The 17,802-nt window shown below is 50.2% G+C and overlaps 1 protein-coding gene across 1 annotated transcript in view; it reads left to right on the top strand.

The window, feature by feature from the left end:
* Positions 1–17,802, top strand: part of ADAMTS7 (ADAM metallopeptidase with thrombospondin type 1 motif 7) — a 57,584-nt gene that overhangs the window by 25,952 nt on the left and 13,830 nt on the right. Inside the window, exons 9-13 of the mRNA XM_033415687.2 lie at positions 14,194–14,338; positions 14,880–14,972; positions 15,354–15,499; positions 16,860–17,029; positions 17,268–17,401. Coding sequence (XP_033271578.2) covers positions 14,194–14,338; positions 14,880–14,972; positions 15,354–15,499; positions 16,860–17,029; positions 17,268–17,401 — 688 coding nt within the window. The remainder of the gene's footprint in view (positions 1–14,193; positions 14,339–14,879; positions 14,973–15,353; positions 15,500–16,859; positions 17,030–17,267; positions 17,402–17,802) is intronic.

Raw genomic sequence — 17,802 nt, forward strand, 5'->3', positions numbered from 1 at the left:
TTTCACTTCTAGTGATTGGTCTGTTCAAGTTATCTATTTCTTCTTGATTTAGTTTTGGTGAGCTGTATGTTTCTAGAAAGTTGTCCATTTCTTCTAGGTTGTCGAATATGTTGGCATATAATAGTTCATCATATTCGCTCATGGTTTTTTATATCTCTGCAGTATCAGTTGTGATTTCTCCTCTTTCATTTCTTATTCTGTTTATTTGGGTCTTCTCTCTTTTCTTCTTGGTGAGCCTGGCCAGAGGTTTGTCAATTTTGCTTACCCTTTCAAAGAACCAGATCTTGGTTTTATTGATTTTTTTCTATTGTTTTTTAAATCTGTTTTATTTATTTCCTCTCTAATCTTTATTATTTCCTTCCTTCTGTTGACTTTAGATTTTGTTTGTTCTTCTTTTCCTAATTCTTTTAGATGGTTAAGTTATTTATTTGAGATTTTTCTTGTTTCTTAAAGAAGACCTGTATCGCTATGAACTTCCCTCTAAGGACTGCTTTGGCTGCATCCCATAGATTTTTGTATGGGTGTGTTCTCATTGTCATTTGCTTCAAGGTATTTTTTTATTTCTTCTTTGATTTCATTGTTGACCCATTGGTTTTTTAGTAGCATGTTGTTTATTCTCCCAGTAATTGTGGTTTTAAAAAAATAATTAGTTTATTTATTTTTGGCTGTGTTGGGTCTTCATTGCTGCACTGGGCTTTCTCTTGTTGCGGTGAGCCGAGGTTACTCTTTGTTGCACTACGCGGGCTTGTCATTGCAGTGGCTTCTCTTGTTGTGGAGCACAGGCTCTAGGCACGCGGGCTTCAGTAGTTGTGGCTCACAGGCTCAGTAGTTGTGGCACGTGGGCTTAGTTGCTCCGCAGCATGTGGGATCTTCCTGGAGCAGGGCTCGAACCCGTGTCCCCTGCTTTGGCAGGCATATTCTTAACCACTGTGCCACCAGGGAAGCCCTTTGTAATTGTTTTTTCTTGTTTCTTTTTCTGTGGTTGATTTCTAGTTTTATGCCGTTGTGGTAAGAAAAGATGCTTGAAATAATTTCTATACTCTTAAATTTTTTGAGGATAGTTTTGTGCCCTAGTATGTGGTCAGTCCTAGAGAATGTTCCATATGCACTTGAAAAGAATGTGTATTCTGCTTTTTTTGGATATAATGTCCTGAAAATATGAATTAAGTCTAACTATTCTGTTGTATCATTTAGAATCTCTGTTGCCTTATTGATTTTCCATCTTGAAGATCTATCCATTGATGTGAGTGGGGTGTTAAGGTCTCCTACTATTCTTGTGTTCCCATCAATTTCTTCCTTTATGTCTGTTAGTATTTGTTTTATGTATTTGGGTACTCCTGTATTGGGTGCATATATGTTGGCAAGTGTAATATCACCTCCTTGTATTAATCCTTTTATCATTATATAGTGTCCTTCTTTATCTTTCTTTACAGCCTTTGTTTTTTTAATATTTATTTTTTTACTGAAGTATAATTGATTTACAATGTGTTAGTTCAGATGTACAGCAAAGTGATTCAGATATATATATATACACACACACACCACATCTTCTTTATCCATTCATCTGTCGATGGACATTCAGGTTGCTTCTGTGTCTTGTTTATAGCCTTTGTTTTAAAGTCTATTTTGTCTGGTATGAGTGTTGTGACCCCTACTTTCTTGACATTTCCTTTTGCATGAAGGAATATCTTTGTCCATCCCCTCACTTTCAATCTATGTGTGTCCTTTGCCCTAAAGTGGGTCTCTTGTAGGCAGCATATTGTAGGCTCTTGTTTTATAATCCAGTCTGCTGCTCTGTGTCTTGATTGGAGCATTTAGTCCATTGACATTTAAGGTAATTATTGACAGATATGTATTTATTGCCATTTTAAACCTTGTTTTTCCATTGATTTTATATTTCTTCTTTGTCCCTTTCTTTTGCTTTTTGTTTTTCCTTTTGTGGTTTGATGATTTTCTTTTGTATTATACTTCTTTTTGGTTCTCTTCTTTTTGGTTTTTGTGAATCTGTTGTATGTTTTTGATTTGTGGTCACCCTGTTCTTCAAGTATGTTATCCCCTTCCTATATCTACTTGTTTTAGACTGGTAGTCATGTAGGCTCAAACACATTCTAGGAAAAAAACCCTACATTTTCTGACTCTCCTCACCCACATTTTATGATTTTGATGTCCTCTTTTACATTTTCATGTTCATCCTTTTATTGTTAATTGTGGTTATCATCTCTTTCACAGAAATTTTTTGATTTCTTTTTAAATCTATGTACTGACTTATTTAAGTGATTTACTTTCCAATTGTGATTTTCTCTTTCTTAGAAGTCTTCTTTCTATTTAGAGAAGACCTTTCAATATTTTCTTTATGATAGGTTTAGTATTGCTATACTCTTCTAGTTTTTGCTTGTGATAATTGAAAATTTTAAAAATGATAATTTTGCTGGGTAGAGTATACTAGGTTGCAGATTTTTCCCTTTCAGGACTTCCAATATATCTTGCCACTCTCTTCTGGCCTGCAACGTTTCTGTAGAGAAATAAGCTGATACCTTATGGGGGTTCTTTTGTAATTAACTCTTTTTTTTTAACATCTTTATTGGAGTATAATTGCTTTACAATGGTGTGTTAGTTTCTTCTTTTTAACAAAGTAAATCAGTTATACATATACATATGTCCCCATATCTCTTCCCTCTTGCGTCTCCCTCCCTCCCACCCTCCCTATCCCACCCCTCTAGGTGGTCACAAAGCACTGAGCTGATCTCCCTGTGCTATGCGGCTGCTTCCCACTAGCTATCGTTTTTACGTTTGGTAGTGTATATATGTCCATGCCACTCTCTCACTTTGTCCCAGCTTACCCTTCCCCCTCCCCAACTCTTTTTCTCTTGATGCTTTTAGAATCCTCTCTTCAACTTTTAATTATAATATATCTTGGTGTGGGTCTGTTTGGGTTCATCTTGTTTGGAACCCTCTGTGCTTTCTGTACCTGGATATCTACTTCCTTCTTTAGGTTTGGGAAGTTTTCAGCCATAATTTCTTAATACATTTTCAATCCCCTTTTCTCTTTCTTCTCCTTCTGGGAGCCATATTATACGTAGATTGGCATTATCCCATAGGTCTCTTATTTTCAGAACTCGGTGTCTGTTAGACTGAAGAGATCTGTTTCATTGTTCTTTCAGGGCAATTCTCTTGACCTTTTAATTGGGAGCGGTTCCTCTGCTTCTTTATTTTACTTATATTTCTCTTGCTCTGAGTTTAGGAGAAACAGTTATCTACTGTGGTCTTGAAGGGCTGTTTTTGTGTGGGAGTGGCCCTGTGTAGCCTCTGTGGGTTTAATAAGTTTTTGGTGCAAGGGCGGTTTTTAGTATGAATGCCCACCACCTCTTTCTTCAGTGTATGCTGGCCATTATCCCCTTGATAGTAGGTGTGACTAGAGCCTGCATTGGATGTTGAGCAAGGCCTTCCTTTTTGCTCTGTGGTGGTCACTGCCTTGTCTAACTGTTCCCTAGTCGTTGGAATAGAAGCCCCCAGATCCGTTTCTGAGCTGAGGTGTAAGGTAGGCAGGACTGGAGCATTCCCACTGGGAGAGGAGCCAGAGCCATCCACTGGTGTGCATGCTCTGTTGTGTCACCTGTTGTGTGGGATCACAAAGTCCACTGTTGCTGGCACTGCCCTTGGCCCCGCCTCAAACATGGGAATGACATCAATAAACCCTGGTGTTTCTCAGGCGTTGTTTTCACAAGGCCACCAGTGCAGATCCACTGAAGTCAGGTCCCAGGACTGCAGTAGTCATGCACCTGGACTTGCTGTGGGAGTGAGGCAGCTCAGATCCTGGCCTGGCCCAGCCCCTGCATGCAAGTGCCCACAAAGCCCACAGCTCCTAAGGCCAGACCCGTCCCAGCTGCAGGAGCACCCATTGTCTGCTCAGATGTCCCACAGGTGCTGAATTTACAAAGCTGGCAGCAGAGGTGTACATCTGCAGTTCACACAGCTGGGGAAAGATTTCAGCCCTGCTTCATAAGTCATGCGGTCACTGGGGCTCAGTTGTGATTTCAGCCCCACCTCTGCACATGGGCAACCCACTGGCACCTGCTCCTGGAGCCCGCCAAGGCAGTGGCTGGCATGGGAGCCCACCAAGGCTGTGGCTGGGGTGTGTGGGCCCACCCAGGTGGCAGCTGGGGCATGGAGAAAGAGGCTGCTATGGCGGCCCCACCCCTCCCTTTGCTCACCACTCAACAATGGTGCATCGCTTCTATGGCAGGCCCGGGCTTCTTCTGCAAACAGCCCTGGTTGCAGCCATACCACATTCCAGCCCCTTCAGGCTGTCTCCACACAGGCAACACCAGTCCTCTCTCCAGGTCTCCTCTAAACCCCAATTTTCAGCACTGAGACCCCTCCTGTACCAGCAGATTCTTGTCTCAGGATGCAGCATGCAGGGTGGTGGCGTGGACTGTCTGTGCAGGTCTCTCTCTGTTCTGCCTGCCGCAAACCAGTTGTTTTGCTCTTCTCCAAGCCTCTGTAGCTCCGTTTCTGTCTCAGTTGATCTCCCAGTGAGGGGACTTCCCAGGGTGCAGGAACCTTTCCTCTTTTACCTCTCTCTCCCAGGGGTGCAGGTCCCATCCTGCTTCCTTCCCCCTCCTTTCATCCTGCCCAGTTATGTGAAGGTGTTTCCTGTCCTTTCAGGTGTTTGAGGTCTTCTGCTAGTGTTTAGTAGGTATTCTGTGAGAATTGTTCCATTTGTAGATGTATTTTTGATGTATTTGGGGGAGGAGGTGAGTTTTACATCCTTCTACTCTGCCATCTTGATTCCTCTCCCAGTACCATACTATTTTGATTACTGTAGCTTTGTAGTATAGTCTGAAGTTAGGGAGCATGAAATCTCCAGCTCTGTTCTTTCTCAAGATTATTTTGGCTATTCGAGGTCTTTGTGTTTCCATACAGATTCTAAAATTATTCTAGTTCTGTGAAAAATGCCATTGGTATTTTGGTAGGGATTGCATTGAATCTGTAGATTGCCTTGGGTAGTATGGTCATTTTAACAATATTGATTCTTGCAATCCATGAACATGGATTTTTCCATGTGTGTCTTTCCATCTGTTTATGTCATCTTCAGTTTCTTTCATCAGTGTCTTACAGTTTTCTGGGTACAGGTCTTTTACCTCCTTAGGTAGGTTCATTCCTAGGTATTCTATTCTTTTCAATGCGATGGTCAATGGATTGTTGCCTTAATTTTCTTTCTGATAATTCACTGTTAGTGAATAGAAATGCAGCAGATTTCTGTATGTTAATTTTGTATCTTGCGGGACTTCCCTGGTGGCGCAGTGGTTAAGAATCTGCCTGGCAATGCAGGGGACACAGGTTCGAGCCCTGCTCCGGGAAGATCCCACATGCCATGGAGCAACTAAGCCTGTGCGCCACAACTAGTGAGTCTGCACTCTAGAGCCCGCGTGCCACAACTACTGAAGCCCACGCACCTAGAACCTGTGCTCTGCAACAAGAGAAACTACTGCAGTGAGAAGCCCATGCACTGCAACAAAGAGTAGCCCCCGCTCGCCGCAACTAGAGAAAGCCTGTGCACAGCAACAAAGAACCAACGCAACCAAAAATAAATAAATAAATTCATTTAAAAAAAAATTTTGTATCTTGCCACTTTACCGAATTCGTTGATGAGTTCTAGTGGTTTTTTGGTGGCATCTTCAGGATTTTTCTATGTATAGTGTCATGTCATCTGAAAATAGTGACAGTTTTACTTATTCCTTTTCAATTTGGATTCCTTTTCTTGTCTGATTGCTGTGGCTAGGACTTCCAATACTATGTTGAATAAAAGTGGTGAGAATGGGCATCCTTGTCTTGTTCCTGATCCTGGAGGGAATGCATTCAGCTTTTCACCATTGAGTATGATGTTTTTTCACCATTGTGTATGATGTTAGCAGTGGGTTTGTCATATTTGGCCTTTATTATGTTGAGGTATGTTCCTTCTATTCCCACTTTCTGGGGGGGGTTTGTTATAAATAGTTGTTGAATTTTGCCAAAAGCTTTTTCTGCATCTATCGAGGTGATCATATGGTTTTTATTCTTCAGTTTGTTAATATGGTGTAGCACATGGATTGATTCACAGATATTGAATCATCCTTGCATCCCTGGGATAAATCCCACTACATCATGGTGTATTGTTGGATTCCATTTGCGAATCTTTTGTTGAAGATTTTTGCATCTATGTTCATCAGTGATATTGGTGTGTAATTTTCTTTTTTCGTGATATCTTTGTCTGGGTTTGGAATCTGGGTGATGCTTCATAGAATGAGTTCGGAAGTGTTCTTTCCTCTGAAATTTTTTGGAATAATTTGAGAAGAATAGGTATTAACTCTTCTCTAGATATTTGGTGGAATTCACCTGTGAAGCCATCTGGTCCTGGACTTTTGTTTGTTGGGAGTTCCTTTGTTGGTTTTTGTTTTTTAATTACTTCAGTGTCATTACTGGTAATTGGACTGTTCCTATTTTCAGTTTCTTCCTGGTTTAGTCTTGGGAGATTATATATTTCTAGGAATTTGTCTATTTCTTCTAGATTGTTCATTTTATTGGCATATAATTGTTCGTAGTAGTCTCTTATGATCCTTTGTATTTCCATGGTGTCAGTTGTAACTTGTTTTTCATTTCTGATTTTGGCCCTTTCTCTTTTTTTCTGGATGAGCCTGGCTAAAGATTTATCAGTTTTGTTTATCTTTTCTTTTTTTTTTTTTTTTCAGGCAAGGCTTTATGGGGGCCCCTGCTGCAGCAGGGGGGAGCACGAACAAACAAAAGGTTCCCTTGCTTGCTCACTCCCTGAGGGGGGGGCGTCGAGCTTGTTCCTTATATGGGGTGAGGGTCCAGCTCTTATTGATCTTTTTTATTGGTTTTTTTTCTATTTTTTTTTAGTCTTTATTTCTAAATGATTAGCGTAAATTTTACCATTCATCTTTATGCAGTGCCAATTTTTAAATGCAAATATAGGCACATTGAACTCATATGTGGAATCACCAAAATGATGCAATTCGTATTTCATAGCTCATATTTACCAGAATGGTGGACATACTGCACAAAGCTAATTTGACTGGTTTTATTTCACTTCATAACACGCACACATTCTCCCAATACTCTCTGCCTTGGCTTACTGATGAGTGAGGAAGAACTGACAGGAAATGGAACTATCTTTACATTTCCTTCTAGCCCATCATTTTCAGTGCAGTAGTTGGCTGATACAAGGAAGTAACACAAATAACAAAAGATTATAGAGTTCCCTGGTCATTTCTGTTTCTTAAAACATCATTGCCTTCTTTCTGCCTTTGAAGCAAGTTCTGGTTGTCGTGCAAAGTATGGCCTCTGGGGCTGTCCTAGACATAGCATGCTTATTTTCCATTTGCTTAGAGTCTCACTGAATTCCTCCACATCATGGGCCCGCTGGGATGCTGTGCTCATGAGGTGGCAAGGAGCAGAGGACACAGACATCGCGTATCTCCCCTGCTCACGCACATGCTTCTTGTTCCATCAGAACTCGCTTAACAGAACACAAGTTCAAAAACATTAAGAGTTCGAGATGGCAGTAGCGGAGCTTTAAATCACCGGCTGCACTCTTCCCCACCCTCCATTCTTTGGGCAGCGACTTTCAACTTTCATCCTTTTTAGCCTTTTCTTACCTTACTTACTTTCCTATTTCCCAAAAGCCTTCCGAGAGTGCTGTTTCTTGATTTTTCAATTTAGATATTATCAGATGACTTGTACAATGGAAGGTTGGGATTTAACCTCCTTGTGTCACTTCCTGCACACATTTGCCCCTGCCATCACATCCCAATATCGTGTTAGCATAGCTTTTTTTTTTTTTTTTTGGCGGTGTGCGGGCCTCTCTCACCGTTGTGGCCTCTCCCATTGCGGAGCACAGGCTCTGGACGTGCGGCCATGGCTCACGGGCCTAGCCTCTCCACAGCATTTGGCATCTTCCCGGACCGGGGCACGAACCCGCGTCCCCTGCATCGGCAGGCAGACTCTCAACCACTGCGCCACCAGGGAAGCCCCTGTTAGCATATCTTGATTAAATCCACGTTCAGTGTTTTCATTATTAGGATTGTATCGATAATGCCGACCCAAGGTTGTAACAAAATGATGTTCTCTTTTTAAGAACCACTTTTTTATTTGCCTAGTTTTCTTTGCTTCTCTAAGTCTTCCGTATCCTCTAACAATTCTACAAAATGTCTCTTAATCCAGTTTTCCAGAAGGCAATCCCTGCCCCATCGTCTACCAGTTTCCTTCTTTCCTGGACATCCCCCAAAACTTCCCTTTGTCCTTCTGCTCCAGTCTAAGCTGGGTGCTTTCTGTTGCTCCCCTGAAGTTGTCACGCATGGTCTTTCTGTCTCCTGGATCTCTTGCTTACCTTTTGCAGAGGACTTTACTTCTTTTTTTGGTGGAGCATATTCTCAAGTAGCCTTCTGAGAAGGGGGTGTGTGGAGGTGAATGGTTTGCTTGTCTTAAAATGTTCGCTTGTCTTTATTCTTCCCTCATACCTGACTGATCATTTGATAGCAACTTCTAAGTTAGAAGTCTTTCTCCCTCAGAATTTCAAAGGTGTCTTTCCTTTGTCTTCTAGCTTCCAACACTGCTGTTGACAAGTCTCATACCAGTCTAATTCCCAAACCTTTGTATGTGACCTTTTAAAAAGTCTGGAAACTTTTAGGATTTTCTCTGTCTCTCTCTTAATATAGAGAATATTCTGTCTGTGTCTCCCTCTCTCTTTTTTTTCTCTTGGTGATTTGAACTTTTGCAGTTATGTGCCTTGGTCTACTTTTATTCTGGGAGGACACTTGGTAGTCCCTTTTCATCTAAAAATTCATGTCCTTCAGTTCTTGGAAATGTTCTTATTATTTATTTGATAGTCGTCTTGCTTTTATTTTCTCCTTCTGGAACCCTTCATATTCAGCTCTTCTCTCCCGTTCTTTTTTTTACTTTTTTTCATCTCTTTCTGTTTACTGGAAGACATCCTTATCTTTACCTTATAACCCTTCTATTACATTAAAAATTTTTTTCCTATTGTACTTCTACTTTCCTGAACTTTCTTATTCGCTAAATACTCCTTTTTATTATCCTCTTCTAGTTCCATGAGTAGAGTATCTTATCTTTCTGAGGTTATTATTTATGTGGATTTTTTTTTCTTTTGCTCCCTGTAATATCTTTCTTTCCTTCGAGTTATTTTTTTAAATCTTTCTGTCATGTTATAGGTCTTCTTAAGATGGCATGGCTGTATTCCCTCCACGGAAGGAGGCTCTGGGCTGGAGTTGGGAGGTCTGTGGACTGGGCCGCACTTTTCCACATCACCTCTGAGGGACTGGTGGGGATGGGGCTGTTTCTTTGGGAGATCTTTAAATGTCAGTATCTAGGGTCATTTTTCTGAGTGATTGTTGCCCCAGAGAGGCATTCTCTAGTCTTTTCCTGGGAAGGTGTAAGTCTGGCTACAGCGTTCTGGCATCCAAATGGGGAAGGAGCTTGGCGGTTATCTCAGCCTTCCTCATGTAGACTTTTCTCTGTAGGTCCCTCTGCCTCAGGCCTTCCACTGTGCCTGGTGTTCCTGGACCAGATCTCCTGGATCACCCCGAGAGTGACCCCGGCCCTCTGCCAGGCAGGGAGGTGGCCATCGCCTGGCTACATAGGGTTGGGAAGGGGATCTAGTGGGTCTTACAGACTTTCAGCCAGGCTCTTGTCCTCAGTCTTCCTGATGCACAGGCCTCCAGGGGTCCCTGGGACCCTGATTCCTGAGCCCTTCCAGTGTCCCACTTCTGTGTAGTTTCTCCCTGCAGGACTGGCTCTCAGCATTCACTGCTGTGGTAAGTCAGCTGCTACTCGATCATCTGCTTTCCAGCTTCTAGAATTTTTGCTGACATCTTCCATCTGCCATCATCACCTCTCTCTTGCCCTTTGTCCTTGTGGATTTATGCCTTGTTTATTCCTTTCCTATCATCTTAGTGAGGCTCTGGAAGGGAGTGGAAATAAATCTGTGTCTGTTCAATGAGCCATATTTTTCTAGAAGTCCATTCACTGGGGCCAGGTTCATTATGGATGTGAGAGCAAGGACTCTGGCCTCTGATAGAAGAGGGATAACTGGGTGGAGAGTGAGACTAGAAGCAGAGAAGTGTTGAGTTTGATGTTAAGACCCTGGACTCTGGGCCAGGTTTCTACCTGTGTTGGCAGACAGTTACATTAGCCTTAAGCCTCAAAGACTGGGGATAATGATGGGACTGCCTCCTGGGTTACTCTGAGGATTCAGTGAGCACACATGTGAAGTGTGTAGCACAACACTGGCCACACGGTTAGCATTCAATGCCTGGTGACTGTTGTCACTGTTACCAAGTGATAAGTGACAAGGAGCTGAAGCAGAGAAGTGGCCCGCGCAGGGCAAGCTGGGTAGAAAACCATCCCAAGGGTCTGTCACCTCCCGACATAGGAGTCAAGAGTGAGAGAAGGGCTGGGAAATCAGAAGAGTAGCCGCCCCTGCAGTACCCTGAGGGCTTTTCCCAGCTGCCCCCACCCAGGGTGCCGCCCAGCCTGACTTCTGTCAGGACAGACAGACAGACAGATATGTCTCTGTCTTCATTCAGCTGCTGGAATGCGTGAGGGACTTGGCTTGGGGCCTGGGGTGAGGGTGGGAGGAGAGGGCGAAACCCTGAGCCAGCCAGGGCCTCCCGGAGCCTTGGCACTGAGAAGAGCTGGAAGGAGGCGGAAAGAGAGATACAGGCGGAAAGAGAGATACAGGCGGAAAGAGAGATACAGGCGCGGCAGATGGAGGGGAGCTGGGGAGGGAGGAGAAGTTCATCTCCCCAAGGGTGGTCGCACTCTCACCTCTCCATCCTGGAGGGTCAGGCAGGAGGGGATCACGAGGCCCAGGACAGGTGCGGGAGGGGGTGCTCAGACGGAGAATGTGGTACCAACCTGTCCTCTAGCCCCTCCGCCCTCTGTCTCCTTGTTGGGGGTGGGACAGAAGACAGGACAGGTCCCACCTAGACAGGATGGAGGCCAGAATGAGCAAGATTCACAGAAGGAAGGCACCAGGTGGAGTCAGGCAGTGTTTCCAGGGCTTGAGAGTGTCTTAGAGGCACTCAGACCACCCCCCCTTCCCCACTGGATGTGACACTCCTCGGCTCCCTGCAAGTAGATGTTTATTAGGCCACACAGACCCAGACATTGGCGAATCCCACTTGGTCTCAAACTGTGCTCAGGGGGACAGTGGTAGAGGAGGTCGTGTCCCTGTCCTCAAGACCCTCACCATCTGGGGGGCACAGACATGTGACAATTCCGGGTAATTAGCACTGTGGCAGACAGGCCTGTGGGGTCTGTAGGAACCTGGAGAAGAGGGGCAGGGACGTCACCTCTGAGAAGGAGCCGCGGAGCTGCCCTCTAAGGACTGCTGCAGCACCCTGAGGAAGAAGGGTGCTCTAGGTGGGGTGCACAGCGTGGTCCAGGGCTGGCAGTGCGGGAGCGTGGGGTGGGATGGAGAATCTTCAAGAGGTGGTGGTGGGGCTGGAGGAAAGCTTCTGGGGCCTGTGGTCATTGGCCAGTCCAAGACGTCAGCCTGAAGAACTTGAAGCGCCTTTCTAGACTGAGAGCTGCTTTCAGGGACCCTGCTGTTTCATAAGGGACCTCTCGTTTCTTGAGCTACTACTTGGACCTGGGGCCAGGGAGGGAAGGCCCTGTTCTCTCATGCCTTCGCAGCCAGGATTTCTGGAAGGAGAGAGGCGGGCCTTATCGTGTGTCGGGCCCTTGCCCCCACCATCTGGCGACTCCATGACTAGGCCCCCAGGGGTGGCGAGGGGAGGGGGCACACAGGCCTCTTCCAGATGATGGGCAGCTCTTTGCAGCCCTTGAGGTGGGAGTGACACTTCCGACTGGAGCCACCCGCTGTCTGCTCTGACCCCATGTGGGGTTGCCCAGCCCACTATAATTAGAGCGAGGAGGGGCCCCGAGGGGAAGGGCTGACGTATGTCAGCAGCACGGGGAGCCTGGCAGTGAGCCGACCAGAGGAAGGAAGGGCCGGCTGCCGGCCGCCCGTGTGACTTTTCCCAAGTAGGTGCTGCTATTTATACCTCTGTTGCTTGGGATCCCATAGGCTGCCTCAGCCTTTTGTAGATGAGGATGTGAAGGCCCAGAGAGGGTAAGGGATGGCCCAAGGCCACACAGCATCTGTAGCAGGGCAGAATTGGGGTTTCCAGTCAGCATCTGGGCCTGAATGTGTGGCTCTGATTCTGGTGGTGGGTCCTACGAGGACCCTTCAGGCCCCCCAACCTCGCACACACATATAGGATGGCCCTGAGAGGTTGTGGTCGCCCTGGCTGTCCAGCAGCAGGCCACAGAAGCTTGATTCGTGGCATGTCAGCACCGGGTCCTGGCCGGAAAACTGCAGGGCTGGATGTGGCCTGGGACCTGTTGGTGTGGGGCTGAGGCACGTTGGACCCCAGTCAGAGGAGCTCCCTGGCTGGGTCTGAGTCAGAGGAGTGGGTGAAGCCCCCAGCTACATCTTGAGTTGTGTCCTGCCAGGCAAAAAGGAGGAGCCCTGGGGCCAGGTTGACCCTTCACCCCCTTCCTCCCCGTCTCAGCCGATGCTCTGCCCCAGGGTGCAGGCGCAGGGAGCCCGCAGGCTGAAGCCAGCAATCAGAAGACTCCTTTCTCCCTGCCAGACCTCAGCTGCCATGATTTAGAGCTTCTGTTTGGAGTGAAGTGTTTGAGGCGGGCTCCTCGGATGGGAGGAGCTCTGCACCAAGGGCAGCCTAGCAAGTGGACACGTGGGCGTTGGCAGCCTGGCCTGGCATCACATCCTGACCATCACTGCCCGCCCACGTGACTCAGGGCAAGGGACGCACTGCCCTGGGCCCTGAAAGTGGAAGGAGATGGTGGTAGAGTTTTCTGCTTGAGGGGTTGTGAGCGGCAGATGGGAGAGCACCCGCTCAGCACCCAGGGCTAGCCTGGCCTGCGGCGATCCGGGACAGACAGCTGGGTCCCACACCTGCTCATTCGCCCGACGCCCATTTTACAGGGTCCATTTCTAGCTAACACAGGTGGGCCAGGTGATTCTGGGTGGGGAGGGGCCCCCAGGGTCCTCAGCAGGCGTCTGCTCACTGAGGCTTTGTTCCCTGAAGCTCTGGTGGAGCCCGGGCCCTGCCACTAGCCAGGGGACTTGGGAGACCACATGGACCACCCACCCTGGCCTGGGCTCGCAGCTCCCAGACCTCTGCCTCTGAAATTTGGACTCCCAGATCCCAGTGGCTGACTGCCCCCAGCCTTCCCTCACGCGGGCCTATAAATTGGCCTATTTCTCGGCCTCTCCGTGGCCCGTAGTGTCTCCTCCTTCCCTCCTGGCCAGACCCCAGCATCCATCACCTCTGCCTTTCTTTCCTGTGCCTCCCTCAGTCCTAACCAGGACCCTTTGCTCATCCTGGCTCCCTGACCTGGCACCAGCCACCCTCAAGCCTCCCAGACTGGAAAACTGGGGGGTTTCTGCCTCCCCCTACCCTGCTTAGCCTGGGACCCCAAGTCCCACAGGTCCTGCCTCCCTCCTGCCACTGCCAGGGAGTCCTGGCAGGAGATGGACAGGAGTAAATAAGGGAGTGACACAGGCTGGCAGACACTGGCCTCTCTCCCAGGTTGGCGGCCGGACAGGGGGCAGCCTTCAGGCCTTGGTGCTCCCACAGATGACCCTAGGTCTCAGCCCAGGGCGGGGCTCTCAGAGGCCTGCTGTTGTATCAGCTGTGATGTGATGCTCTCCAGATCGTGGACAGAGGGGTGGAGGCTGCAGGAGCTCCGAGCAGGCTTAGTGGTCCAGGAGGCTGCAGAGGGCAGGGCCTTTCGGCTGGATCTTGGGGAAAGAGGCTTCACCAGTGGAGGAGTGGGGAGAGTGTCGTGGGTGGAAGGAATAGTTTGTGGAGAGGCCTGGCACTGGGGAGCGGGGATTAGCCAGCTGGAGTGCCCTGGAGATGGATGGGAGAGGCTGGGAGGGTCTTTCATGCTAGCTTAGGTCAAAGAATAGGATAGGTGAGCAAGGAGGCTGGAGTTTTCCTGTAAGTTTAGGGCTTTAAGCCCCTTCCCACCTTCCCTGCACAACTGGTCTGGTGCGGCCTCCCTGATGGGTCTCTCAGGCTGCGCCCTCTGCCCCAGAGGACAGGTGGCTCCTCACTTCATACTCCTGTCTCATCTCTGCAGCCGTGGGTGGGGCCTCTGCCTGGATGACTCTCCCACCAAGGATGTCATCGACTTCCCTTCGATACCACCTGGCGTCCTCTATGACGTGGGCCACCAGTGTCGCCTCCAGTATGGGGCCTACTCTGCCTTCTGCGATGACATGGACGTGAGTGTGGGGCCTGTGTGGACACGGGGGAGGAGGGCAGCCCTCAGCAGCCTGCAGACCCCACCCAGCCTGGGCTCGGCCCGCACGTGATGCCCACGAGACATGAAGTGGCCTGTGGGAGAGGCCGAGGGTTGGGCGGCCGTAGACCCGGGTCTGCATTCTGGGTGGACCATTTACCAACCATGGGACTTTGGGCAAGGCCCTCACCTGCTGGAGCTGGATCATAAGAGGTAAAATAAAACCTCTCCTGCGGGGTCCTGGGGAAGATCGCCCAAAGTGATGGCCATGGGCATGTCAGAGACCCTGCGGCTTCTAACCAGGGTGTTTCCAGACGGGTAGGCTGGGGCTGGGAGAGGTGTGGGTGAGCTGGGGACTGCCTGAGCCACAAACCCGAGCCTGGGGCCCCAGCCCAGGACCCCCTACACCATGTGCCGGCCCCAAGGAGGGGTTCCCAGGGGTCTCGTGGGGGTGGTGAGGGGGCAGGGCAGGTGGTGGCACCGAGGAGGAGGTGAGGGTATGGCCCTTGCCCTCCTCCTTGCAGAATGTCTGCCACACGCTCTGGTGCTCCGTGGGGACCACCTGTCACTCCAAGCTAGATGCAGCTGTGGATGGTACCAGGTGCGGGGAGAGCAAGGTAGGGGTTCGCCAGTCCAGCTGCGGAGGGGGTGAGAGGTGAGACTCCCTGCTGTGTCCGTGCTCTGGGGTCGCTCATGCCCTTAGCAGAACCCCAGCCCTCTCTGGCCCAAGTCCCCACCTGCAGAATGGAGGCTTTGGGGCAGAGCTTGACTGGGCAATTCTCCAAAGTGCCTTCAGCTCGGAAGAGTCAGCATGTGGACTCTTATTTTATTCCTTGCTCAGCTCCACCATGGGGCCCAGGTGTTGGGCGACTGGAAGGGGGCCTCCCCCAGCCCTTAGGTCCTTCCCCTCTGGGCCTTTCCAGGCCTTCCACCCACCTTGTTCTCACTAGGGTGAGGAGCTTGGAGTGGGCTTGCTCTACCTCTGTCTGTCTCGGTAGTGGTGTCTGAATGGGGAGTGCGTTCCCATGGGCTTCCGGCCCGAGGCCGTGGACGGTGGCTGGTCTGGCTGGAGCGCCTGGTCCGTCTGCTCCCGGAGCTGTGGCGTGGGCGTGCAGAGTGCCGAGCGGCAGTGCACGCAGCCTGCGTGAGTGCGGGGCCGGGGCTCCCGGGGCAGGTGGGATGGGGCGCCCTGAGCAGAGCCGGCGATTGCAGGGACACTGGCTCTGTCCCAGCCTCCCACTCGCAGAAGTATCCCCATGGAGGCCAAGCCTGGAGTGTCCAGAGCCACCTCGGGTCACTTCTAGGAGTGCCCCGGAGGCTGATTGAGTCGCCACTGCTGACCCCATTGCAGAGAGGGAAACACCAAGGCCCAGACACTGGAGGGACTCATCAGAGGCCACACAACAAAGCAGCAGCTGGTGGGAGGGAAGCAGGGAGGACAGTGGCTAAGAGCTTAGACCCTGAACCTTAGATGGATCAGGGTTCAAATTCCCTCTCCACCCCTTCTCTGGGCCTCAGTTTCCAGAGAAAGTATATGATGGGGCAGCAGCAGTGCCCATCTGGTAGAGGATAAATGCAGGTAAAGCCCTACAGCTAGTTCGTAGTAAGCGCTCAGTAAATAGAGCCACTTAGTGGCATTTGAGGTACAAGTGGGTCCAAGATGAGACTGGGGACAGCTGGGAGAATTGGTCAGCCTGGGAGGGGTGCTGTGTGACCTGGGGTGAGTGACTTCATCTCTCTGGGCCTCAGTTTCCCCATCTAAGAGTGGTGAGGTGAAGATTCAGGGAGATGCAGAGAGGCCAGCTGTACTGTAGACCGAGGGGATGCCTGGCACCTTTGGATGAGCCCACTTCACTAGGCTGCCCCAGGGTGGGCATGGGATTCAGAGCCAGGTCCTTCTAGGGCCCCGTGCTTATACCCCACCCTGCCTCCAGGCCTCTAGGCCTGAGCTGGGTTGGGGGCAGACAGGGTGGGGTTAAGGTTCAGGCTCTATGCTGGGGGCATACCTCTCAGCTGGGCCAGGGCCAAGGGGGCTTCCTTTTGACCTGGGCTGGGGTGCTGCCACCAGGAACACATCTGCTGACACATGGGCTGTCAGGACTCTGGGTCCCACGGGCTGGAGACTTGGAGTGGCCCCTTCAGCCAGTCATGTCTGCAGCTTGGCCCAGCCTCTGAACAACCCTCTGCAGAGGCAGCCCCAGTCCCATTTTATAGATGAGGATACTGAGGCCCAGAGGGGTCCAGAGACTTGGCCAAGGTCACACAGCAGGTTAGGGGCAGAGCCCAGGCTTCCTGCTGCCACCTCCCCTGAGATGCTTTCAAACAGGGAGCCTGTGTCTGGACCAGAGTGTGGGCGACCCACAGGGAGAGCAGCGTGAACGGAGGTGGACGGCAGGAATCTCTGGGTGTTAGGGGTGCAGGAGGAGCCGCTCGCTCCGAGGGCCCACTTCTGGATCCGGGTGTGCAGTCGGCACTCACTGCCCCCCACCCCACTCTCCCCACAGGCCCAAATACAAGGGCAAATACTGCGTGGGTGAACGGAAGCGCTTTCGCCTGTGCAACCTGAAGGCCTGCCCCGCCGGCCGCCCCTCTTTCCGCCAAGTCCAGTGCAGTCACTTTGACGCTATGCTCTACAAGGGCCAGCTGCACACGTGGGTGCCCGTGGTCAATGACGGTGAGTCCTATTGCCCACAGGGACACTGAGGCCTGGAAGGGCAGAGATCCAAGGGCCAAGTTTGCCCAGTGATACAGGCACTGTCTGCCGGGGCTGCTGCTCCCTCCTGGCTCCCGTGGACAGCCTTGCACCCCCAGCCCGCCACTGATGGGTGTCGTGGAGGCGGTCTTCCCGGTGGCCTCCGTGGCTCCTGCCCTGCCCTGGTTGCCCCTCACGGCTCCTCTGCTTGGGCCCCCAGTGAACCCCTGCGAGCTGCACTGCCGGCCCTCGAATGAGTACTTTGCTGAGAAGCTGCGGGACGCTGTGGTCGATGGCACCCCCTGCTACCAGGGCCAGGCCAGCCGTGACCTCTGCATCAACGGCATCTGCAAGGTGTGCCCAGCTAGGAAGAGAGTCTCCAGCACTGCCCTCCCCAACCCCCTGGCAGGTCTCCTCTGGCTTCCTCCTGCTTCCCTCTGGCCCCCCTCCCCAGGCTGTACCATTGGGCTTCCCCGCTCTGCCAGTGAAGCCCTTTGATGGTCTGCCATCGCCTCTCAGCAAAGCCTCCCGGCTCCTCCTGGGACTGGAGCCCCCGTATCATTGGGCCTCACCCCCAGGCTCTGCCTCTGCACCATGGCCTGCCCGCCATGGCTTCTGAATGCTGGCTTTCGTACCGGCCCAGCCCCGGCCCGGAAACCAGAGCTCAGGTGGTAGCTCGACCTCCTGCTGGCTGGATGACCCCCAGCAGTGGTTTCCTCTGCGATAGTAGAATGGGGACTCTCCGTCCATGTAGC

The sequence above is a fragment of the Orcinus orca genome, chromosome 2 (genome assembly GCF_937001465.1).
Source record: "Orcinus orca chromosome 2, mOrcOrc1.1, whole genome shotgun sequence".
Taxonomy (NCBI): Eukaryota; Metazoa; Chordata; class Mammalia; order Artiodactyla; family Delphinidae; genus Orcinus; species Orcinus orca.